This window comes from Scyliorhinus torazame, chromosome 1 (genome assembly GCF_047496885.1).
Source record: "Scyliorhinus torazame isolate Kashiwa2021f chromosome 1, sScyTor2.1, whole genome shotgun sequence".
Classification (NCBI taxonomy): domain Eukaryota; kingdom Metazoa; phylum Chordata; class Chondrichthyes; order Carcharhiniformes; family Scyliorhinidae; genus Scyliorhinus; species Scyliorhinus torazame.
Genome location: NC_092707.1, coordinates 172,832,187 through 172,858,561, shown reverse-complemented (window position 1 = coordinate 172,858,561; position 26,375 = coordinate 172,832,187). Strand labels below are relative to the sequence as shown.

At 44.5% G+C, this 26,375-nt stretch overlaps 1 protein-coding gene across 2 annotated transcripts in view; it reads right to left on the bottom strand.

The window, feature by feature from the left end:
- Positions 1-26,375, bottom strand: part of ago4 (argonaute RISC component 4) — a 146,956-nt gene that overhangs the window by 34,131 nt on the left and 86,450 nt on the right. Inside the window, exons 6-12 of one of the 2 annotated variants that reach the window (XM_072501152.1) lie at positions 25,616-25,750; positions 19,385-19,472; positions 17,978-18,125; positions 9,387-9,506; positions 8,474-8,656; positions 973-1,106; positions 118-302 (exon numbers count right to left, since the gene is read on the bottom strand). In XM_072501152.1, coding sequence (XP_072357253.1) covers positions 118-302; positions 973-1,106; positions 8,474-8,656; positions 9,387-9,506; positions 17,978-18,125; positions 19,385-19,472; positions 25,616-25,750 — 993 coding nt within the window. The remainder of the gene's footprint in view (positions 1-117; positions 303-972; positions 1,107-8,473; positions 8,657-9,386; positions 9,507-17,977; positions 18,126-19,384; positions 19,473-25,615; positions 25,751-26,375) is intronic. The other variant, XM_072501153.1, reaches the window with a different exon arrangement.

Here is a 26,375-nt window from a genome sequence, read left to right as displayed (position 1 = left end):
ACATTGCAGTTGCTAAAAACGTGAAATTCTTTATTCGTTCGCATCCAGAGTACACCTGTAGTACAAGTTTTGAAAAGATATATGATAAACAAAAACATACATTCATTTTTGACATACCATATACAGGAGTTTTCCCAGGCAGGATGACCACAATTAACTGCAGACCAACATAAGTCATCTTCAAGTGTTTAAACATGGGTTCTACACTGTCTGCACCTTGTGCATATTTACAAAAACATGGCTGCCCCTGAATAGGCATTCCAGCATCTTTTGAAATCTTACGCAGCTGGTCAGTAAAATTTCTAGAGAGAAAAGAAAAATGCATTGAACATAATTAAAGCCATTTATTTGGTGTTCCATATTTGTATTTAATTAAAGCAAGTTAAAATGGTAAAGGTCCAGAAACTCTATTCCCACCTATACGCAGCTCTTAATGATTGAATTTCAACCAACCAGTTTCAATGTGATGCCATTGTCTTCGTCCTCAAATATTTGGCACAGTATTACAAGAATTTCAAAGATAGAACATTTGTGAGCTCAAGAATAATGTAAACAATAAAAAGGACAAAACTCAGCAGTCTATTTTTATTGCATAATCCAATTATTTAAATGAGAAAAATACAGAAAACTTTGCATTAAAAATAAAGTTAACCTGGAACGAGAAATTTTCCTGCTCAATTTTTGACATGAGTGCTCTTCAACAAATACAGAAGCAAAAGAACTTACCCAATTAATTTTTTCCAATTGAGGGGCAATTTAGCATGGCCAATCCTCCCAGCCTGCACATCTTTGGGTTGTGGGGGCAAAACCCACGCAAACACGGCGAGAATGTGCAAACTCCACTTGGACAGTGACCCAGAGCCGGGATTGAACCTGGGATCTCAGCGCCATGAGGCAGCAGAGCTAACCACTGCGCCACTGTGCTGTCCTGAAGCAAAAGAACTTTAGATAAAAAAGGGGCAGACTGCTTACTTTAAAACTTCTTCCCGGCACTGTTTCTGTGGTGCAAAGCAGGCAACTGCCCAGACTTTGATTTCAATACCAGCATAGAACTGTTTGCCTCTCATGTCCCACACCCCTTGGTTTGGGGTAGCGACAGTCTTATTCTGAAATAAATGCACAGGGGTTGGGAAGGTGAAAAGAAACCTGTTAAAGACAGACATTCAACAATTACTTCTGTTTATTTGCACTATTCCCACTCTGAACTGCAAAGTATTATTGGAAACCCACATCCAAAGATGTGGGATCAAGACACTTAGATCAATCTTTTATAGTACCGAGATGAATTGTAGGTATAGTCAAATGTCTGTCGTGTTAACGTATCATGATTTCCAACAGGAATGGGCACAAATTGCTTATTTCTGGAGTGCCATAATGAGGCAGGTAAGCAAATTTAAACTATGCTTGAAAGCAAGTTCACAGGCATTAGAGTGACCAACGTGACAACAGGATACCCTTTCCCAACATCCTTAGATGGTGCAAGGTTTTGGGCATTTTTCTAGTTGCTTTCCAGTAGAAAGTAGAATCTGTGCAAAAAATTAGCTAAATTTAAATAGGATTGCAATTGGATTTAATTTGTTTTCCCAAAACAAAAAAGGTTAAATCTTAAATATAAACTACTGCAACCACTTTCAAGTGAATAAACTCTGCAAATGAATTGATCATAACACAAATCCCATGGATTTCTGCAAACAAACCCAACTTGGCTTAGTATGTCAAATAATTTTACAGCAAACCCTGGATAACAAGGATGGATCACCAGCTTTAGTGAAATAATTATTTTTCTTCAAATAAATTACCCTCCACCTATCATGTGATAAAGCACCCAAATCCAACTATGAAAAAAAATCCAGAGGATGCAGGATGCAGTCCCTTTGATAGGCTCCAGTTATTTTTAAAATTTCTTTGAAATAATTTAGAGTACCCAATCCCTCCCCCCCCCCCCCCCCCCAAATTAAGGGGTAATTTATTCCACATGGACAATGACCCTGCACATCTTTTGGTTGTGGGGGTGAGATCCACACAGACACGGAGAATGTGCAAACTCCACACGGACAATGACCCGGGGCCGGGATCAAAACCAGGTCCTCAGCGCAGTGAGGCAGCGGTACTAATCACTGCGCCACCCGATAGGTTTCAGTTATATACAACTGCCCATTCCCATGTACTGTAATTGCAACCCCACGTGGCCATGTTCATTACACTGGGTCAGAGGGGCAAAGCAATGCAAGGTTAGGCAATAACATTCCAGTGTCCAATTCCCCCAAGTAGGAGAGATTTACCTTCAGCAGCTGGCAAATAATTATGCAATGTTAACAATGATTAATAGAACAAACTTGTGTACTAATGTAGTTAACCAATTGCAAATAAAAGCAATATTAAAGTTTTAAATCAACAAAAACAAATATACTGGAAGGCACAAAGAAAGAATAGTACAGATCCTCCAGAATATGTAGAATTTGTGTAATAGCCATTTGATCAAAGGATACTTTTCAACTCCCAAACGATTTCTATCCCATTGCTTAATATTTACTTACTTTGGACAACTTCAAGATAAGAGAAAAAATGTCAAGATCCAAGACAATGACAAACAGCACTGACCAAACTGTAAATTTACTGGTCAAGTTTAAATGACTGTGGCTCTCTTACTTCTAAACCCTACTAACCATTATAAATTGGCTCAACAACCAATTGATTTAATTCGTGGAATTCAATTGCTTCTTTGCAGCTCTCTTGCACTTTCTGCACCAGCAAACTATTATGCAGAATACTGTACAGTTAACATACTAATACACAGTTGCAGCAGCCAGAAATAGCATATATAGAAATATATATACTATATATTTGAATTGTATATCTATTTTTCTTAGCCTCTCGGTTCTGCTTACATTATGGGAGAGAGCCCAAGTTCACTTGTGGAGGTCAAGTCTCTCAAACTTATATTCAAAGGAGATCACAAAGACAACAAATCTTGCTAAATCATACCTACTGTCCTGGTGTATTACGACACGACTACTGCAACTTCCCTTCTCACTCCGCATCAAAAGAAAACTCAATACAAGTGTTTGGAATATCATTTACACCACAGGTTTAATTAACAATAACAGATATTCTGGACCCACTGCTTTGCTAAGATCGTAGAAAAATATTAAGAGTAGATTGTATTTCTCAAATCTGCTCCACCTCTCAATATTATGGCCAATCTTTGACCTCAAAAATCAACTTTTTCAACCTCTCTCTAAATTCCTTTTATGTCCAAAATATCTATTGATCTCAGACATGAACGTAATCAATGACTGAACATCCACAGCCCTCTAGGAGTAGAGAATTTCGAAGATACTTGATATTATCAGTGAAAAACTTCTCAATCTGAATGATTAACCCCTTATCCTAAGATGATAATGTTTAGTTCTGGACTCGCAAGCCAGAAAAATAGTATCCACTGTAAAGCCTTCTAAAAATGTTATACTTTAAATGAGATCATCTCATTATTCTAAATGCCAGAGAACATAGGCCCATTTTACTCAAATCTTGCATTCCATCAATTAATTTAATGAATCATAACTCTCCTCCTCCATGATCAAACGGCGGAGCAGACTTGTAGTCGAATTGGCCTAATTCTACTCCCATATCTTATGGTCCAATATGTTCTTCCTTGGGTATGGAGACCAAAACTATATTCAGCATTCCAGGTGCAGTCTCACCAAAGTCTTATAAATCACAGAAAAACTTCCTTAACTCTTCTATTCCAACCCGGTTGCAAAAAAGACCTTCGCCTTCCTGATTTCTTGCTGTATCTACATGTTAACTTTGTGATTTGTCTACAAGGCCACTTAATATGATTTTGCAACTACCCTCTTACCACATCCCTGATGAAGATTCCAGGATTTTCTCAACTACAGATGTTAGACTAAGTGGCCTATAATTTCCCATTTTCTCCCTCCCTCTTACTTGAATAGCAGTGTTATATTTGCTACCTTCCAATCCATGGGGATCGTTCTAGGGAATTTTGGAAGATTAAAACCAATGCCAATGTAATTTTGTTATTCCCCATCATAATTTGCCCTGGCTCTGCCTTTAAGGAAACTCACACTTTTGCTTGTTTCTTACTTTTTTTTTTACATGTGTGTTGCAGGAGCTAATATCAGAAATTAATCAGCATAGGTTTATAAACCATTTAACCACAGATCAAGGACATGTGTAGTTTACTTATTGCTATAGAGAATAATCCCCCCCCCAAAGTTAACTCAAAGACATTCTGGAAGAGAAGTACAAAGCTTTACTGAAGGAATCTGTGAAATAAAAGTCAAAATTTATCAGAAACAGATATATCGAGTAAGGGTTGGGAGTTGTTTCCAAAAATGAAATGTGCATTACAACAAGCAACAAGCATCACTAGGTTTCTCAGCAGCACACCTGAAGAGCAAGTGTAGGATCATATAACACAGAAGGCAGCCATTCAGCTCATTGTGTAAACTCTTTGAAAGAGTTACCTAATTAATTGCACTCTCCTGCTTTCACCTAGACCTACAAATTTTCAGGGATGCACCCTATTCCTTTTTGAAAGTTTCAGGCAATACATTCAAGATCATAGTTTTCTGCATGATGTGCCATCCAGTCGTAGAAATATTGAAAATTATTTTAAATTTGCATGCTCTGGCTGCTAAATATTCTTCCATCAGAAACAGCTTTACTGTATCTAAATCCTTAATAATTCTGAACATTTCTATTCAATCGTTCCTTTCGTTCTCAGGGTTACCCCAGTTGAATGGAACATAGTGTAAAAAAAGCCATGATCATGGGTTCAACCACACCATTGACCAACAACATCGAAAATTAGAACATTTTTCGAGATCTTGACTGATCAGATTTAGGGTTCAGCCATTTAGAACAGGAGAAATTTCTTCAGAGGGGTGTGAATCATTTGCATTTTCTGCCCAAGAGGGTTGTCAAAGGAATGTGATCAAGTACGTTAAAGTTTTAGATGTATCGATTTTTAGATACTAAAGGAATCAAGGAATATTTTTAAAAATATATATTTTTATTCTCCATTTTCACATTTTCTTCAAAATTTACACCCCACCAACAAACAGTAAACTGTAACAAATACAATGTCAATCCCCTTATTAACAACGGTGTCCACCCCCCCCCCCCCCCCACCCCCACCCCCACCCAAGCAATGGCCCGCATAACAATATAAGCCTCGAATAAAACAAAACCTCCCAAGGAGAAAAACAGAAAAAGAAAAAGGAATCAGGAAACGCCTATGGTCACCATTGACATATATAGTCCACCTCCCCAATATTCAACGCCATCCAATCCCCGAAAGAGTACCGTGAATGACACCAATGAATTGTAGCCCGTAGCCCCCCGCCACCACCACACACCGATTCCTCCCCTCTGTTTCCTCTTGTAAACTCCTCTACCCAACCTCTGTTTCTTCCCCCAACTTTTCACCCCGGCTAGACTCACCAAAACCTGTTCTACCAGGCTCCGAAGGACGCAACCCTCCCCCACCTCACTCCCGTTCATTGGCCGACTTAAACCAGTCAGCGTGGAGGCCCCCTCCCGGGTCTCCTTCCCCTTGCCCGGTCCCAGGAAAAACCAAGAAATCCCCTTTAGCACACAACCCCAGCATACCCACCCAAGCCCCAAAGAACCATCATTGCAAATTAAAGTCCCAACTCCTCCCTTGTCCAAATATACAGCCGTCGACTCATTTAGTACATATACCAACACGCAGTGAGAAAATAAAGTTACAAGAGGCTACATCGGTACCAGGCCTGCTCTCAGTCCCAATTCTGCCACAGTCCTTCTGCCTTCGCAAACTCCTCCACCGCTTCCGCTGTCCCAAAATAAAAGTCTTTCGATTTGTAGGTCACCCTCAACTTAGCTGGATATACTATGCCGCACTACACCTTGCTGATGTACAGTGCCTTCTTCATCCGGTTGAAGGCCACCCACCTCCTCGCCAGCTCCACTGTGCTCCAGCCCACTGCACCTCCCGCTTCTGCTTTGCCCAGCACAGGACCTTCTCCTTCATGCTGTACCTACGGAAACAAAGTTACTACTCTTGGCCGCTCACTCGCCTTTTGTATAGGCCTCCACGACCTATGAGTCCGATCCAGTTTGTATCGCGAGGGATCGTCCTCCTCCCCCAATAGCTCTGCAAATATCGCGGCAAAATACTCCGTTGGCCTCGGGCCTTCCACCCCTTCGGGCAAACCCACGATCCTCAGATTCTGCCGCCTGGATCGGTTTTCCAGGTCTCCATTTTGGCTCGCAGACCCTTGTTGGTCTCTATCACCCTCTGCAACTCCTTCCCCATCGAGGCGAGTTGATCACTGTGCTGCAATAATGCCTCTTCCACTTCCTTCAGTGTCTCACTTTGCTCGCACCTCCGCCACTGCGCTCCATACCGCCGCCCTCACCGGGGCAATCGCCTCCTCCACCAGCACTTTCAATAACGCCTCCATCTCCTCCTTCATCGCTTCCATGTGCTTTGTGAACTGTTTTTCAAGTTCCACAGCCATCACCGTGATCATTTCTTCTGTCGTGAGCAATGCGGCCTCCCCTGGTGCCCCAGCCTCCGTTTTCCTTGCAGTCCCCGTGCTGACCTTTCCACTCCCCGGCGGACTTTCATTAACCACTTTTTTCACAGCCGTTTTTCCCCCCAACTTGGACATCTCTCCTCACTGTGCCTTCTTACTGCTTTTGCCGCCTCCGTTGCCCCTGGGACCGGGCATTAAGACGCCGAAAATTCCGTTCAGGAATTAAGGAATATAAGAGGGGCATTAAAAGGGGAGATGAATTAGATGTTCAGTCCGCAGAAGGTCCGAAGGGGCCATAGAGCCTAATACAGCTCCAATTTATGCCCTTAGCCGTCTATACTCCAAGGAGAATAATTCCAGTTTCCCGAACCCCCACCATAAAGGAGGTTCCTCATTATTGATTTAATTCTATTAACTCTGGTAGATGAAACATTTGGGGTCAAACATTGGGGCCACGAGGGCAGGACAATTAAAGACAATGTTTTTCGGCAAAAAATTAGGGTTTGCACATTGTAATGTGCGATTTGTTTATTGACAACTTAACCTATAGTATTATGGAGGGCAATACAAGAATGAGAACTGAAGAAATATATATTTTTATAAATGAAATCAGATCAAGCACTTCACACATAGACAGGATTAAGGATGCAACTTGCAAACCCTGCATAGTCCTGAGCTATTCTGAATGACTTACAGTTTTCAACAATTGTATGGCTGAGCACAAAAGGGCCACAACTGAAGGAGGGGTTTGGTTCTCATAATTATGAAAGAGAAGCACTACAGTATATATAGCTCAGCATCAGTATATAACTACTTGAGCAAACTGGCTGATTCAGACTGTCACCTCAGAGTGGAAATTTGCCTTTAGGAGGGCATTGTAACAGTAGCATATTCCTCCAATTCAAAAAATTGATCTACATATGAAAAAATTATACCAAGTGCTAAAATGGCAGTTTTGAATTGTGCGACCAGGATTAAATTTGTAACTTCAACTAGTAAATGAGAAATGTTATTTGCACATATAAAAATGAAAACACGGACACACCTTTAAGACATTTTTTTGTTTAGAGCTGATGGATCTTCCATGTTTAAACTGAGGTGGAAAAGTGAAAATATTTTAAACCTGAAGCTAGATTTTTTAAAATAAATTTAGAGTACCCAATTCTTTTTTTCCAATTAAGGGGCAATTTAACGTAGCCAACCCACTTACCCTGCAAGTCTTTGGGTTGTGGGGGCGAGACTTGCGCAGGCATGGGAAGAATGTGCAAACTCCACACGGACAGTGACCTGGGGCCAGGATTGAACCCGGGTCCTTGGCGCCGTGATGCAGCAGTGCTAACCACTGCGCCACAATGCCGCCCCAAACCTAGATGTATGCAAGTGGAGTCTCCCCTGAAGCATTTTTTTAAGCTTAACATAAAATTAACTGAAACACATGAACAAACTCCAACTGTCAAAGATAACTACTCTCCAAATATCCATAATCCCCCCACATTCTGGTGGAAAGAATATTGATTTAGCTGTCATTATGCACTGCGATGTAGAACTCTTAGCCAATGTAAACAGTGGAGTTTTTGTTTGTACACGGAAATTAGGTTTAAATTCGAAACTTTTTTTTTAAAAAACAAAAAGCTAGCATATAAAAAGTACTTTGCAGAAAAATTTTACCACCAACATATTTTCTCTCCTCAGACATAATCTCTGTATTTTTGTCCCCATGAGGAAGAAAGAAACTTAAGCCCAACTTGAAATCTATTTTGGACAGCACTTGGACACTGTCAAATATAGCAGAGCAGCAGCTTCCAAATGAAGCAAGAATTTTAACGTGCCAGAATTAAACAGTTGCTGGTAAATACTTTTGCTTAAAATAGTTTTGCTGTATAGCTCATACATATTGCGTAGCAGTGTGCTATATCACTTACTTCAAGTCCTGTGCATTCACAATTCCAGCTGCTTCCGTCCAACATCAGACTTACCCTGCCTCCATACTGGAGCATCGGTGCAGGCAGCACTCGACCTGTAACCTCAGTCATTTCATTATGAACGACAATACCAAACTCCTTTAAATATGGATCTGGCCCGCCAATCATACTGTTACTCTTCACCTTTTAAAAAAAAGATATGTATTCCAAAAGTTATTTTACAAGACACATTTTAATGATGGAGGACTTAATGGCAACTGTTTACAAGATAATAGGTGTACTTCATGCCATTTTCATAATTTGACAAAGAAACTGCAGCTCAGTTACAGACATTATGGCAGCAAATTGCAATTCAATCACATGGACAAGACAAGTGACCAAAGGAAACATATATTGAGTGCATTTTCTGATTTTGCACAACAAAATGCGCTGATGTGCAGCTGATCAGATTTCCACAAATGGAATAAAATAATTTAATTGGAGCATTGTTTGAACAGTCTTTTAGTTTAGTTTAGAGTAAGAGGAAGTTCATCATAATTGCGGATGCAAGCAAAACAATACTGGACATTCAATAGTACCCAGCCATCAATTATGAGCAGTGAAGTTCGGTCCAATGTAGGTGCAACACAGTTAATTGGCCAAATTTTAAGGATTTTTACTTCAAGGAAATGATCATTGCAGATACTAAATATGAAACATCACAATTTCACACACACACAATTTCATGGCCATATTCGAACCATTATACTAACCCGTGATCAGTAAATAAAAAAAGGAGTTTATTTTCCATTCGCCTTTTTGTTCTAAACATTTGCATTTTCAAGATGTGCTTCCTGGTTAGTTCAGCTCTCGGTGAATTTGCACCAAATTTCTTAAAAAATGAAAATCTAAACAGTATTTCACCCCCACTTACCAGACGACTAATCTCCTCTTGTCGGTCGGGCGCTGATCGTGCGGTTGCTTTGATCATTGTTGACGTTTGATTGTCTGTTAGTTTCTTGATGCAACGCTGCCCTGCGACAATGTTACATACCTACAAATGGAAATTGAAACACAATAAATTCATATAGTTAGAAGCTGATTTTTTTTTAAACACACCTTTGCGAAAAGCAGGTTACAATATAGATAATAAGTGGGCATTTCTTTCCCATAATTAAACTAAATGGGTATTATGTACGATGCCATCTCAAGAGTGAGAGAAGGGAGAATACAATATATTGGGCAATTGCTTGTTAGTCTGAACCATGCAGATCACTCAGCTAAACATTTGTCTCCAGTTCCCCACTTTTGTGCTAATTGAGATCAAGGAAGGACAGGCAAAGCACGTTAACTATCTTTTTGTCACTGCTTCTTTGTATGCTATATTTGAATTTATATGGGCAATTTAACTAGGAAATGTATGCAGGCACTTCTAGCAACAGAAATCAGCTACAAGCATGTTTGTTTAAGTTTAATTTAGAATGATAGGATGGTTATAGCACAGAAGGTGACCACTTGACCCTCCTAGTCTGTGTCAATTTTCTGCAAGAACAATTCAGCTAGTCCCATTCTCCTGCCCTTTCCACATTTCACTCATTTCCCGTTCTATTTTCAGGTGCTTATCCAATTCCCTTTTTGAAGCCACAACTAAATCTGCCTCTACCACCCGCTCAGCCAGTGCATTCAAAACCCTCGCCACTCATATCTAAAAGAAAGTTTCTCAAGTCAACTTTGGCGCTTTTGCAAACAACCCAAATCTGGACATTCCGTTTCTTGTCCACTCCTCCAGAAGGGAAGAGCTTCCCCCCACTATTTACTGTTTAGACTTCATGATTTTGAACAACTATCAAATCTCCTCTTAACATTCACTTCGCTCCAGTAGAACCCAGCTTCTTCAATCTATCCTAACTAGAACCATAGTCGTAAATCTTCATTCCAGACATATTCAAAAGTATGAAAACATAAATAAATGAGAAAACATTCTTCACACCTCTAGTTCACAACTGTGCAGAATTTCCCCCCTTTTCACCCCCTCCCCTCCCTCCATCCCACGATGAACAATTCCTCAAACCTGGTCACGAACAGTCCCCACCATATCTCAAAGCCCTCCGCTGATCCCCCTCAATTCGAATTTCATCTTTCCCAGCTGGAGAAAGTCATATGGGTCCCCTAGCCAGGCCGCCACCCCGAGGCGTTGTCGACCACCATTCCAACAGAAGCCTTCGCCAGGCAACAAGAGAGGCAAAGGCCACAACATCAGACTTCATCCTCTCCATCAGCTCCGGTATTTCCGAGACCCCACAAATCGCTACCATAGGGTCCGGCCTCTACCCTCACAATCTTTGATAATGTCTCAAACACTCCCTCCCAGTATCTCTCCAAAATATCACAGCCCCAGAACAAGTGCATGTGGTTTGCTGGTCCTCACCAACACTTCTCACACTTGTCTGCCACCCCCTGGAAGAACCCACTCATCCTCGTCCGATTCACATGCACCACTTTAAACTGAATCAAACACATCCTCGCACATGTTGAGATAGAATTCACCCTACACACCGCCTCACCGCAGTCTCCTCTTCCCTCCCCCCCCCCCCCCCCCCCACCTCCTCCTCCCATTTCTCCTTAATTCTCACCACCTGTGCTCCCCCTGCTCCCCGTATATCCCCAATCCTACCCCCCACCCCCGCTTCCACATCCGGGAACAGCAACCGCTCCAACAGGGTATACTCCGGCAGCTTGAGAAACCCTCTCCATTCCTTCCACGCAAAGTCCCTCACTCGCATCTACTTGAACTCGCTTCTCTTCGGCAATTTTGCCCTCTCCCTCAGGTCTTCCAGATCTGGAAACCTCTGCTCCAGATATAAATCCCCCGCCCTCACCAGCCCCACCTCCTATACATGCCACATGTCTCCTCCGGCTTAAATCCATGGTTCCCACACAGCAGTGTTAGCGCAGACCTCCCATCATCCTAAAGTGCCTCCTCAATTGGTTCCACACCCTAATCATGGGCTGTCACCATAGCCTTACGCTGGATACCCTACAGGCCTCCTCCATCCTAACCCACTCTAACCCCTTTCCTTCCCCCCCACTGCCTCACCGTCTCTGCATTCGCCATCCGGTAGTAGTGCAACAGATTTACGAATGCTAAACCCCTCTCTGCCTCTGTAGCAGGGCCCTCTTCACCTGAAGTACCTTCCCCACCCATATAAACTCCAAAATCGCTGGTATCCAGTTTCTGGAAAAAGGCCTTCGGAATGAAGATCAGGAGGGTCTGGAATAAAAACAGGAACCTTGGCAGGACGTTCATTTTTACCACCTGTACCGTCCCCGCCAGAGTCAGGTGTAATGTATGCCATCGTCACCCACTCCCCCGTCACCTGAACCCCCAAATACCTAAACCTGTCCCTGGCAATCCTGAATGGCAAAACCCCAAGTTTGGCTGCCCGACCCGCCACATTCATCAGAAGCACCTTACTCTTTCCAACATTCAACTGAGACAAAGATTTTTTTTTAGCCTGAAAAGACGCAGAACCTCTCTCGTATGTCCATAATTCTTCCCATAACTCTCCAATGGGTCCGAAACGAACAACAGCCGGTCGTCTGCGTACAGCAACATCCAGTGTTTCCTACTTGCCCTCACAATTACCTACCACTCTACTGGCCATCGCCAAGAGCTCTATCGCCAGTGCAAATAGCAGTGGCGACAGGGGACACCCCTGCCTCGCTTCCCTGTGCAGCCTGAAGCTCTGTGAACCCATCTTGTTTGTCCGTACACAAACAAGCCATCGGGGCCACTCCATCCGGTCGAAAGCCTTCAACTTGTCCATAGAGATCGGGTACTTGTCTCATCGATGGGGTCATGATCACATTGAATAACAGACTTATGTTACTGGAAAGCTGCCAGTCATTTATGAAACCAGTTTGGCCTCTGCAACCACCCCCGGAACGTATCCTTCCACCCTCCCCACCACTAACTTAGCCAACACTTTCACATCCGAGTTCAACAGTGATATGGGCCTGTATGACCCACACTCCAACTGGTCTCTCCCCTTCCTCGGGATTAGAGTGATCGACGCCTGGGTCAGTGTCTCCGGTAGTTCCTCCTTCTCCAGCGCCTTGCTAAACATTCCCAGTAAATGCGATGCCAAGTCCGTCGCAAACTTCTTATGGAACTCCGCCGGGTAACCATCCGGCTCCAGGAATTCCCTGACCTCATCCATTTTAGGGTATCCATCACCTCTCCCAGCCCTTGCGGTTCCTCCAGTGCCTGCCTCCTCATCCAGCCTTGGGAATGCCAGCTCATCCAAAAACTGCCCCGAACCCTTTCCTCACCACTCGGTTCGGCCCGATATAACTTCTCATATAACTCCCTGAACGCCTTGTTAATCTTCCCTGGCTCCGACACTACCTCCCTCTTCCCTGTCCGTGCTCTCAGAATTTCCCTTTTTGCGGCCTGCCTCTGTAGCTGATGGGCTAGCATATGGCTTACTGCACCCCCTTGCCCTCCATAGCTGCCCTACTGCTTTCCCGTCAAACTGACCCGTAACTTCTTTTGCTCCGCCAACCCCTCCTTGAAAAGGGGGCATTCAAATATTTCCTGTCCACCTTGACTATCTCATTCAACAACTGCCCATCCTCCTCCTACCTCTGTGCCCCTTGAACGAGATAACCTCCCGCCAAACCACCACTTCAAAGCCTCCAAATGTTGGTGCCGATACACCTCCATTCTTTTAAAAAAAAACATTTAGAGTACCAAATTATTATTTATTTCCAATTAAGAGGCAATTTAGTGTTACCAATCCACCTCACCTGCACATCTTTGGGTTGTGAGGGTGAAACCCACGCAGACATGGGGAGACTGTGCAAACGTCACCCAGACAGTGATGGAGCCAGGATCGAACTCGGGTCCTCAGCGCCGTAGGCATCAGTGCCAATCACTGCGTCACCGTGCCGCCCCTATACCTCTCCATTGTGATTCAACTCCACGTCGTCCGCACCTTCTCACAGAACCCCTCGTCTGCCAAATGCCCCAAATCAAAGCCCCATCCCGGCCTCTGCTCCGGCATCAAGCCAAGTCTAACCTATGGCCGGTATGGCGCATGATCGGAGATCACGCTTCCCGCATACTCCGCCCCAGCACCCCCACCAACACTGCTCGGCGCGCTACGAAAAAGTCATTGCTGGAGTATATCTTGCATACGTGCGAGAAGGAGTACTCCCTCTCCCCAGGTTCCTAAACATCCACGGACCCACCATTCCCATCCTTTCCATAAACTCTCCCAGCTTCTTCACCATCCTTAGCCTTCCCTTGACTTGGCCTATCCACCCTCGGTTCCAGCACGCAATTAAAATCACTCCCCAGAATCAACTGATACGTGTCCAGATCCGGAATCGTTCCCAGCGACTCCTTCCCAAACCCAAAGTCGTCCCAATTCAGCGCATAAACGTTCACATTCACCGGCGTTCCCTCCAACAGCCCGCTCACTATCTCACACAATTCACCTGAGTCCCGCACTTTCTTGGTCCCTACAAACACTGTCCGTTTGCTCAGGAGGATGGCCACCCTCCACGACTTTGAATCAAACCCCGAGTGAAATACCTGACTCACACATCCCTACCTCAGCCTAACCTGACCATCCACCCGGAGGCGCAGCTCCTGCAGAAAGACCACCCCCGCCTTCAAGCTCCTCAAGTGCACGAAAACCCAAGACCTCTTTGCCGGCCCATTCAATCCCCTTATGTTCCATGTTCCGAACTGTACCGGAGGCTTGCGCCTCCACTCCCCTCTACTGTCCGCCACCCTCCAATTCCAACTCTGCCTCCTTTAATTCCAGCCATTTAAGATGGCCCCCTTCTCCGTCCATGACCCCACTGATACTCCAACACTGCTACGTCATACCCTCCTGCTGCCTCACTCCCTCACAGGGCCAACCTCCCCCACCTCACTTCCATTCACCAGCATTACCTACCAGCGTGGCAGCTCCTGTCTGAAGGCTCCTCCTATCTACCCCTCCACCCACCCTTCCTTGGTCTGTGCAAATGCCGGCTCCCTGTGGATCCCACCTCCCCCCACACAAACAAAGACAGATCCAAATCCAAAGGTCACCCACTCCAGAAAAACCACAAACAGCAGGGGGGCTTCCCCCGTTACAAACTTGTTGCCCCTTATATGAATCTTTGAGGTGACAAAAGTGATTGATGAGGGAAGGGCTGTGGATGTTGTCTACATGGACTTTAGTAAAACATTTGATAAGGTCCCTCATGGCAAGCTGATGCAAAAAGATTAAATCGCATGGGGTCAGGGGGGAAACTTAGTTGGATGGATTCAGAACTGGCTTGACCATAGAATACAGAGGGTAGCAGTGGAAGGGTGTTTTTCAGAATGGAGGTCTGTAACTAGTGGTGTTGCACTGGAACCTCTGCTCTTTGTAATATATATATATAAATGACTTGGAAGAAAACGTAGCAGGTCTGATTAGCAAGTTTGCGGATGATACCAAGATTGCAGGAGTTGCGGATAGTGATGAAGATCGTCAGAGAATACAACAGGATATAGATAGGCTGCAAAATTGGGCCGAGAAATAGCAGATGGAATTTAACCTGGACAAATGAGAGTTGATGCATTTTGGTAGGTCAAATTCAGGTGGGAGCTATTACATAAATGGTAGAACCATCAGGAGCACAGAGACACAAATCTGGGTGTGCAGGTCCACAGATCCTTAAAAGTGGCAGCACAGGTGGAAATGGTGGTAAAAGTAAGTATATGGCATGTTTGTCTTCATAGGATGGGGTAAAGAGTATAAAACCTCGAAAATTATGTTAGTTATATGGAATGGTTGTTAGGCTACATTTGGAATACTGTGTCCAATTCTGGTCACCGCACTACCAGAAGGACGTGGAGGCTTTGGAGAGAGTACAGAAAAGAACCAGGATGTTGCCTGGTATGGAGGGTATTAGCTATGAGGAGAGATTGAATAAACTGGGATTGTCCTCCCTAGAGACGGAGGCTGAGGGGCGACCTGATAAGACGTTTATAAAATTATTAGGGGTATAGATAGCGTGAAGAGTTGGAGGCTTTTTCCCAGGGCGGAAATGACAATTACAAGGGGGCACAAGTTCAAGGCGATGGGGGAAAGGTTCAGCAGAGGTGTGCGGGTGAAGGTTTTTTTTTTTTTTTTTTTTTTACACAGAGGGCGATGGTGGCCTGGAATGCACTGCAAGTGAGGTGGTTGAGGCAGATACATTAGCGACCTTTAAGACTTATCTTAACAGACGGGGTTTAGAAGGATACAGGTGGCTGGTCTAGATAGGACACGTGATCGGCGCAGGCTTGGAGGGCAGAAGGGCCTGTTCCTGTGCTGTATTGTTCTTAGCAAACAGTCACAACGGCAAAATCAACCCACCCAAATAAAAGCCCCCAATGCGCCAGCCCCCACAATACCCGCCACTTTCAATCTCTGTTGTTCCAGCTCCTCCACCTCCATCAGCATTCAGTTCTTCCCCCAGTTTATGGTCTCTAACTCTAATGAAGTCGATGGCCTCCTCTGGGGTTTCACAATAGTACTCCCGGCCTTTATAAATCACCCGGCGCGCCTTTTCACCAGCTCTGCTCAAATGTCCTGATAGATTTCGATCCTGTTCCTGTTCCCCTCCCATTTGCAGTTTTGCTTCTCCCTGGCTCACCGCAGGATCCTCTTCTCCACAAACTTATGGAGCCTCACAAATCATGCCCATGGCGGCCCTCCCATCTCGGCTTCTGGCTTGGGGACACCTGTGCAACCTATCCACTTCCAGGGCTTAATCCAGCACCCTCTCCGCCACCAGCCCCGCAGCATCCTCGAGTGCCATCTTGGGCATTCGTGCCTTCCACCCCTTCTGGCAAGTCACGCAAGTTCTGCCTTCTGGACCTGTTCTCCTGCTCCTCTACCTTTGCCCGTAGCGATTTGCAAAGGTCCCCCAGGAGCCCCGCCTCAGTCTCTAATGCCACCATCCGATCGCTGTGATCGGACATCACCTTCTCCACCTCCTAGAACTGCGACCCCCATGTCGCCAGGCACTTCCCGACTCTCTCCATCGATCCTTTCAGGGGCACTACCACTCCCTTGAAGGCGTTTGACCGAGCTTCATGCATCTCCTTTCCCTGCTGACTGAACTCCTCGTGAATAAACGACGTCAACTGCTCCAACTGAAGCTTTCCAGCTTGCAACAACCATTCCCCATGCACCATCTTCCCAATTTCTACTGCGCCACAAGTCTGCTGCAGTTCCTTGGCCAGGTCTTCAACCTTCTTCTACCGGGTCTGATAACCAGCAGACATGCCACTCACAGGGTGAACTTTTCCTCCACACTTTCAGCTACACGCTCCTGTCACGTTTTCGGGTAAAAAGAGCTCAATCCAATGCCTTCGAGCTGGAGCTGCCCTGTGTGCAACCACTCATTCCATGGCTGTCACCGAAAGTCTCTTGTCGTAAATCTTTTATGCACACTCTCTAAAGTCTTCACATCTCTCCTAAAGTGCAATGCCCAGAATTGGGCACCCACTCCAGTTTGAGGCTGAATAAGTGTTTTACAATACTTCATCACAATTTCCTTCTTAAATGTATTCTACGCTTTCATTTATAAAACCTAGGATCCTATATGCATTTTAACCCACTTTATCAACCTGCTCTGCCAATTCCTACAATTTATAAACTGCAACCCCTTTAGAATTGTACCCTTCAGTTTTTATTGCCTCTCCTCATTGTTTACTATCAAAATGCATCACTTCATGCTTCTGTACATTAAATGTAACCTGCCACATGTCCACCCATTCCACCAGCCAGCCTGCATTTCCTCTTGAAGTCGATAACTATCCTTCTCACACTTCACAATCCTTCCAAATCGCATCATATGACAATTTTGAAATTGCGCCACTGGAGGCATAGATTTTCATAGTTGGGAGGTAACGTCACCATTTTATATTGTACAAATCAGGAATTCCCCGAGGTTCAATCCCCAATCCTTGTTGTTAACCAAGGACAGCTTCAGGAATGCTACAGAAGGATGCAGCATTTTGAGCAAGGCAAGAAAAAAAAAAAGACACAAGTGTGTCTTTATAAGTTGCATAGGGAAATACCAGTCGAGAGCAGGATCTGAACTGCAACATCTTCTACAGGAGATATCCAGCTGACACTTTTTATGGATCACATGAATAATGACCACTTGGGTGAGGTAATGCAGTATGACTGCCTGAGGGAATTGATACTGGTAAGAAAGTCTACCACCTTGGGGTAGAATAGAAGAAACTAATTCAGAGAAGCTTTGATGATATAACCTAGAAACAATATTTAAACATTTTTAAAAAAGCACCAATGTCATTTTCTTCCGCTCCTACTATGAGATTGAAGCAATGGTCGCTCAGGGGTAACGTGAAACAAAATATTTTAATCGCCCATGGGAAATGTGTGGGCTTGCAGATGACCCCAACAGTTGAAATATGTTATAATTTCTCACTTTAGTATACAAATCCCTACATTTCAATTTTACCTCAAGTGGCAGATAGGTGTGCTTCTGCTCTTGTCCCACCTGTAAACAAGGTAGGTGAGGATACTTAAGCTGCAAATTGTATTTTTGTTTGAAATACTGTGCCACTGTACATTCCATTGCTTGCCCATTTTCCAGTTGTAGAGGAAACCTGGTGAGGCAAATAATTGATAACCATGAGGAAAGTTAATGTTAGGTGGTCAAATACAAAAGAAGATTGCAAGAATATGGATTCAAAAATGTCTACACAATCAGACATCAGTAAAGAATGTTCAAACCAAATATCAAGCGGCATTTGGGCTGGAATCCGGACACCTTAAAACCTCAAGGAAGTGGAAGGGGAAATAGACAAGGCTAGTTATTTTAATATAAAAAATAAATGCACGAGTTTCACTTCGGGATTCCAATATATAAAACAAACACAGAAAAGGGACGCAAAAGCATTCTACTAACTCATCTTCCAAACTATGTGCTAATTTAATTAATCTTTGTATGGGTGGACGAAAGTTCCCCACAAGTATTACACTACCTTTGTTACAAGCTCCAGTTTTGTCTTTCTTATGCTCTATCCAAATGGTATAGCTTTTCGGAGACGTTGAATCTAATTTACTGTTTCACATAATTCCTAATCACCACTCAATGTTAGATTCTGCCTCACTACTAATAAAGGGGTAGACCATTTAGAATTGCAATAAGGAGGAATTTCTAGATAGTAAAGAGGAGACCCGAGAATAGTGCCAGAAAATATTGAGGTGTAGAAGATCAGCCATGATTTAACTGAATGGCAGAGCAGGCTCAAGAGGCTGAATGGCCTCCCCCTATTTCTGAAGTAGCTACTGTCCTTATATCATCCTTCACTATTGGGGCTACTCGTCCTCTTTTTCCATTCTGCCTGTCTTTCCAAAATATTGTGCGTCCAGAAAACGTATTTCCCCAACCATGATCACCCTGTAACCATGTTTCAGCTTACCAAAATTGCTGTTCAACTTATACAAGTTGTAAGTTTTCTGCTTACTGGACCGAGTAAGTTAAGCCAGCATTAATTATATAAAAGACAGGTAGATTTATACTTAAAAAAATTATACCAACTGAAATTAGTACTTATGAAGCAAAGATGCTCATGAGAACATTTTCATACATGTTTTCACATAAATATGAATATAGATTTATGTGCAAGTGTATACAGCTGAAGATTATAACACTGCACCACAAATACTTCTGCATCTTATGATCACTGTATTCTAATCAAGCATCCTAGGTTATTATATATTAGACTTAATCAGTATTTCATAAAAACCTAATGTACACATGTTTAGTGCTTAAATCATCTGTACTTAAGAGTTCAACTTTGCTGTACTGGTGCAGACGAATAAGATAAGTACAGTTCATTACACAGGGGTGCGTACTCACGTCTGGTGACTGGCCGGCCGTCGGGTGACATTACAGACTCGGTATTTCCTTTTCATCTGTCCACAGTGAGTCACCTCCACTTTCAAACCTAATAACAGAAAGGACAGGTTAATATTAGATGCAGAAAACAGGGCCAGGATTAAAGTTATTAAATTGAGTTATAATGAACAATTGTTTCAACTTTTAATTTATATTTTGTTGTTTGGCATGATAAGAATTGTACTTGCAAATTCCTGAAAACGGTCAAAATATTTTGAAAGGTAGCATTTCAAGTCCATAGGTCAAGCACACAGTTGCACTGCACTAGTGATGGCATTATTGTATGCCCACAGCAGCATATTATAGGTTTATAGGGTAACTGCAAGAAGTACTGAAGTGTATGATAACCCTCGGGTATTTAGTTTGATAATTGAAACCCTGATATTTACAAAGATAGCTGCTTTTTGTTCTAAATGTTGAACCCAATTAAGAAATCAGAATATTCTGAGTCATGCACAATGGTTGGCACTGTAGCTTCACAGCACCAGGGACCTGGGTTCAATTCCCAGCTTGTGTAGCTGGCTGTGTGGAGTCTGCACATTCTCCGTGTCTGCGTTGGTTTTCTCCGGGTGCTCCAGTTTTTTCCCCACAAGTCCTGAAAGACATGCTGTTAGGTGAATTGTACATTCTGAATTCTCCCTCTGCGTACCCGAACAGGCACCGGAATGTGGCAACTAGGGGATGATTTTTGCAGTAACTTCATTGTAGTGTTAATGTAAGCATTCATGTGACACTAATAAAGGTTATTGAAAGTACATATTCCACCCCGTTTGCACAAAAGTGCAGTACACCAATTCAACTGAGGGAAATTTGATTATTTTACTAAGGGTGCCATTAATAAATCTGCATAACTGTTACGCAGTACAAATTATTTTTAAAGTATGGCATTCATGTAAACTATTTTCCATAACCATTGTATATAATTCATTGGAGTCAAGTTACAAAAATAACTATAGCAATGTACACAACTTTAAAAATATATTAAATATATCTTAGCATTGACATTCATGGATCAAATTCAATTTGAAAACAAAAAACTTAGAAAATGAACAGACTGTGGGGATATATATCACAAACAGCAAATATGAACATATGGACCTAATTAAGGATTTAACAAACATACCAAGCAAAATAACACGTTGGTCACTTGAAATACTTGGCAATCACACCACAATGGCACGTTTCTATTGCCCACTAAAAATGTCTCTGTTCATTTGAATTTTAATAGTTTGGATACTGGAATTATAATTTTTTGGGGGGGATGTGGGTGTCACTGGCTGGGCCAGCATTTATTGTCCATCTGAGGGCATTTAATAGTCAACCACGTTACTGTGGAACTGGAGTCACATTTAGGCCAAACCAGGTGAGGATGCCAGAGTTCCTTCCCGAAAGGACATTAGTAAACCAGATGGGTTTTTACGACAATCGACAATGGTTGCATGGCAATGCTTTCATGGTCATCATAAGACTTTTAATTCCAGATTTTTATTGAATTCAAATTCCATCACTGTGAGAATCAAACCCAGGTACCTAGAGCATTAATCTGGGTCTCTGGACTATTAGTCCAGTGACAATATCACTACGCCATTGCCTCCCCTCAGAATTGAGTTCAAAGAACGAGCTTAATAAAAATTAGGCAGGGACTGCCAGTGGCGGCCATGGAGTGAGTGTTCGCACACAGGGCAGCTCCGGCTCGAAGATGTAGATCTGAGCTTATTTTTACACGAAAACGGGAGAATTTTGATGGGAAAGTGGAGAGGAGAAGTTCCCCCTGGGAGTGGCAGGTCTGCTGGTTATCAGACCCAGCAGAAGGTGAAAGACCTGGCCAAGGAACTGGAACCGACCTATGGTGTAGTAGCAATTGGAAAGATGGCGGAGAGGGAAGGTGGTCGCAGGTTGGAAAACCCCTGATGGAGCAGCTGATGGCATTTATTAAAGAGGAGTTTCGCCATAAAAGAAAGGAAATGCAGGAGGACCGATCGAAGAAGTGGTTGCACCCCTGAAACACTCGATGGAGAGGGTTGAGAAGTGTTGAGGCACACGGGTCGCAGATCCGTTACCCCCTGGAGATGCAACGTGGCAGTGTTGCAGGAGAAGCGTGGTTATGGGTGGAGAAGAGGCCATCTTGGATGGGCACGGTTCAGAGTGAAATTAAAGGGGACAGAATCGGTACGGGAGGATGGCGGACGGTAGAAAGGAATGGAGGCGCTAGTCTCCGGTAAGGTTCACAACATGGAACGTGCGGGGGCTAAACAGGCTGGTGATGAGATCTCGAGTCTTTGCGTATCGAAGGAGTTTGAAGGCAGAGGTGGTCTTCTTGCAGGAGATGCACCTCCAGGTAAGGGATCGGGTAAGGCTGAGAAAGGGATGGGTGGGTCAGGTATGTCACTCAGGGTTTGACTCAAAATCACGCAGGGTGGCCATTTTGCTAATTAAAAAGACAAGATTTGTAAGTACGAAGGAAGTGTGGGACCCTGGTGGGAGATAAGTGATAGTGAGCGGGGTGTTGGAGGGGACGCCATGGTGCCAGTAAATGTATATGCACCGAATTGGAACGACGTGGGGTTCATGAGGGGGCTGCTAGAAGCGACTTCGGACTTGGCCACATATCAGCTGATTTGGGAGGGGACTTTAATTGTGTGCTGGAGTCGAGGGTGGACAGGTCGAGCCCCAGGTCAATGGGAAGGCTGCAGATGGCGAAGGAGATGGGAGGGTTTATGGAAAGGATGGGTATGGTGGACCCGCGGAGATTGAAGAACCCGGGGGAGAGGGCGTACTCCTTCTTACACATATATGAAAATCGCTTATTGGCACAAGTAGGCTTCAAATGAAGTTACTGTGAAAAGCCCCTAGTCGCCACATTCCGGCGCCTGTTCGGGGAGGCTGTTACGGGAAGGTATACAAGGTATACTCCAAGATCGATATTTTTGTGGTGAGCCGTGAGGTGTTGGTGGGGGCACAGTACGCGGAGATAGTAATCTCGGATTACGCGACGCATTGGCGGGAGATTTGACTTGGCTCAGGAGAGGAGCAGAGGCCGGGATGGACGATAGACTTGGGGCTGTTAGCGGACAAGGGGTTTTGTGTTAAAGTGCGGTCGGTGTTTAAGGATTACGTGGAGTGACCAAAAATGGGGCGGTATCGCCGGCCACATTCGGGGGGGGCATTGAAGGTGGTGGTTCAGGGGGAGATTATCTTGTTAAGGTGGATGGAAATAAGAAGAGGAGAGAGGAGTATGGATGATTATTGGATGAGATAGTCAAGGTGGACAGAGAGTATTGGAGGATCCCCATCATGGGAGGGATTGACGAGGTGAAAGAAGTTACAGGGGAAGTTTGATAGGTTGATGATGGGAAGCGCAGTTGGGCAGCTATGGAGGGCAAAGGGGGGGCAGTATAAATACGAAGAGAAGGCGAGCCGCATGCTAGCCCATCAGCTACGGAGGCAGGCCACGTCCAGAGAAATCCGGAGGGTACGGACAGGAAAGTGGGAGGTAGTGTCAGAACCGGGGAAGATAAATGAGACGTTCAGGGAATATTATGAGGAATTGTATAGAGCTAATCTGGGAGGTGAGGATGGGGATATGGGGCAGGTGTTGGATGGGCTGGAATTTCCACGGCTGAATGAGGATAGAAGGCAGGTGCTAGGAGTCTCTAGGGCTGGGGGAGGTAATGGAAAGCAGAAAGGTCCCGGGGCAGGATTGTTACCAGATGGAATTTTATAAGGAGTTTGTACTGGAGCTGGCACCACACCTACTCGGGGCTTTTGCCGAGGCACTGGAGAAGGGGGCGCAACCGGAGGCAATGACACAGGTGACTGTTGCACTAATACCAAAGAAAGGAAAGGACCCTTCAGTGTGGATTGTACAGGCCCATATCACAGTTGAATAGGGACGTGAAAGTGCTGGCTGAGGTTGTGGCGGGGAGGAAGGAAGAATGCATTCCAGGGGTGGTTACAGAGGATCAAACGGGCTTTCTGAAGAGCAGGAAACTCGAGTAATATTAGGCAGCTATTGAACGTGATCATGACCCCGTCAAGGGGACGGGTACCGGAGATAAGGGTGTCTATGGACGCAGAGAAGACTTTTGATTGGGTGGAGTGGCGGTGCCTGTTTGAGGTCCTGTGAAGGTTTGTATTTGGACCAAAGTTTGTGGCATGGGTGTGTCTGCTGTGGCCCGGTGGCGAGTGTACAGGTCAATGAGATGAGCTCATGGAGTTTTGGGTTGCATGGGGGAACGAGGCCGAGGTGTCACCACTGCTGTTTGCACTAGCGATAGAGCCCTTGGCAATGGCTCTTAGGGGGTCAGCAGAGTGGCAGGGGATCAGGAGGGCGAGTAGGGAACACTGGGTGTCGTTGTTATGGGTAACGACCTGCTGTTACATGTATCAGACCTGCTGGGGCATGTATCAGACCTGCTGGAGAGTATGGGGGGGGGAATATGAGCCTATTAGAGAGGGTTGGGGCTTTCTCGGGTTATAAACTAAACGTGGGAAAAGTGAGATGTTCACGGTGAACGAGTCAGTTCGGGGAGCTAATTTAGGTGTGTTGCCAATTAGGGTAGCCAGGGTTAGGTTTAGGTATCTGGGAATCCAGGAGATGGGGGAAATGGGCAACATTGCACAAGCGGAACTTAAAGTTGGTGGAGGAGATAAAGGAGGACTTTAGGAAGTGGGATACACTGCGGAAGCTGGCGGGGAGGGCCCAAGTGGTGAAAATTGATGTCCTGTCAAGGTTCCTATTTATATTCCAGACGCTCCTGATTTTTATTCAGAGACCTTTTTTCAGAAGTTGGACGCAGTCATTTCAGAGTTTATATGGGCGGGGAAGGTGCCCCGGGTGAAGAGGTCCCTGCTGCAGAGGCAGAAGGGGGGTTGGCATTATCAAACCTGCTGAATACTATTGGGTAGCGAATGTGGAGAAAGTGAGACGATGGTGGGAAGGAGGGGGTTCGGATGGAGGAAGAGTCTTGCAGGGGGTCGAGCTAAGGGCCATGGTGACAGCGGCGCTACCGCTGGCACCAGAGGAGATACATGGAGAGCCCGTGGTGCAGTCCAGGAGGAGGCACTTTAGGTTGGACGATATAACGGTGTTAGCGCTGCTGTGTGAGAACCACGGGTTTAAGCCGGGGGAGGCGGATGGTATGTGCAGGAGGTGGGATTGGTGAGAGCGAGGGATTTGCATTTGGAAGAGAGATTCACAAGTCTAGAGGAGCTGATGAAAATGATAGAGCTCCCGAAGGGAAATGAATTGAGGTATTTACAAGTAAGGGACTTTGCACGGAAGGTGTGGCAAGGGTTTCCCAGGCTGCCGAAGCATGCTCTATTGAAACGTTTGCTACTTCCGGATGTGGAGGGGAGTGTAGGATTGGGGCCATATACGGTGGCTGGAGGAGCAGGGGAAAAAGCAAGTGGCGAGGATCAAGGAGAAATGGGAGAAGGATTGGGGGGGGATTGTAGGAGAGATAGCTTGGGGAGTGTGGAGTGAGGCACTACGTAGGGTGAATTCGACCTCCTCGTGTGCGAGAATGAGCTTGATGCAGTTTAAGGTGGTGCATGGTGCACATGACTCAGCTGAGGATGAGTGGGTTTTTCCAGGGGGTGGCAAATGAATGAGAGAAGTGTGGGCGAGGACCAGCAAACCACTCACATATGTTTTGGGGCTGTGAGATGTAGAGAGGTACTGGGCAGGAGTGTTCAGGATGCTAGCAAAGATTGTGGGGGTGGAGGTCGAGCTGGACCCGACGGTGGCGTTTTTTGTGTTATCGGAGATGCCAGAGTTGATGGAGGGGAGGAAGGCAGCCATTGTGGCCTTCGCCTCTTTGGTTGCCCGGCGAAGAATTTTACTGGAATGGTGGTCGACTATGCCGCCGGGGGTGGAGGCCTGGCTCCGTGATCTGTACGATTTCCTCTGGTTTGAGAAAATTACTTTTGAATTGAGAGGTTCAGCAGAGGGCCATGTTCGAGGAATTGTTCGTCGCGGGGTGGGGACTTGTACAGACTGTAAAACTGAGTTGGGGTGAGTGTTCCCTGGATTATTTATGTTTGTATTTTTTGAATATGGTTGGAATGAAATAGATTTAAAAAGATAAATAAAAATTAGGCCACCTCTCCTTAAACAGCGGAACCATCCCTATTACAAAATTGCTTCTTTAAAGAAAAGTGTTGAATCTTCCTTTGGACTCAGCACATTACCTCTTATTTCTTTGGTAAACTTTACACGTTGAGAGTCAGTCAGTGGTTTGGTTTGCTCATTGATGTTCTGAATGTCTAGCACCTCACACATAAATTCAATGACTGGCTGAGCTCTGTAAAACGCAGTTGCAGATACTGGAAGACACAAGATAAAAATCAGCTCAGGTTTCAACAAGTTAGTAAATTTCCTACAGTTCTCTTCCAGAATTTTGCGACGATTGACATCCTCAAGATGGCAGGAATGGTCTGAAGAACAAGTCCCGAGTTCTTCATGATCAACCGGTTGAATTGCGGCAATGCAAGGAGCAAGGAGAGATGGAGTAGTACATTCTCTCATCTTTCCTTCCCCTCCGCTTGCTGGCAAAACAAAATAAACAATCCACCTGCAACTTCTTTAGTAGTCAAATTTAGATCAGATGAAATGTAGGTCAAATTATTCAGTCTCAGGGCTCGCCCACATACTGAAAAAAAAGATTTAAAATATGCATACACATTTCCAAGTATCAATATATTTCTTAGTCGACATAATTTTCTCTAAACAAGTTACACTAAAAAGTAACAAGCTGTGCATTAACTTTTGAGGAAAGATTTATTTTGTGACAAACGAAAATGGAGTACACTAACACTGCTTTTAAAAAGTAACTATCTTGGTTGCTGAGTACAAAAGACTTGCATTTATATTGTGCTTTTCACGATCACTGGACTTCTCAAAACATTTAATAGCCAATCAAGTACTTTTTTGAAGTGTAGATTATTTAAA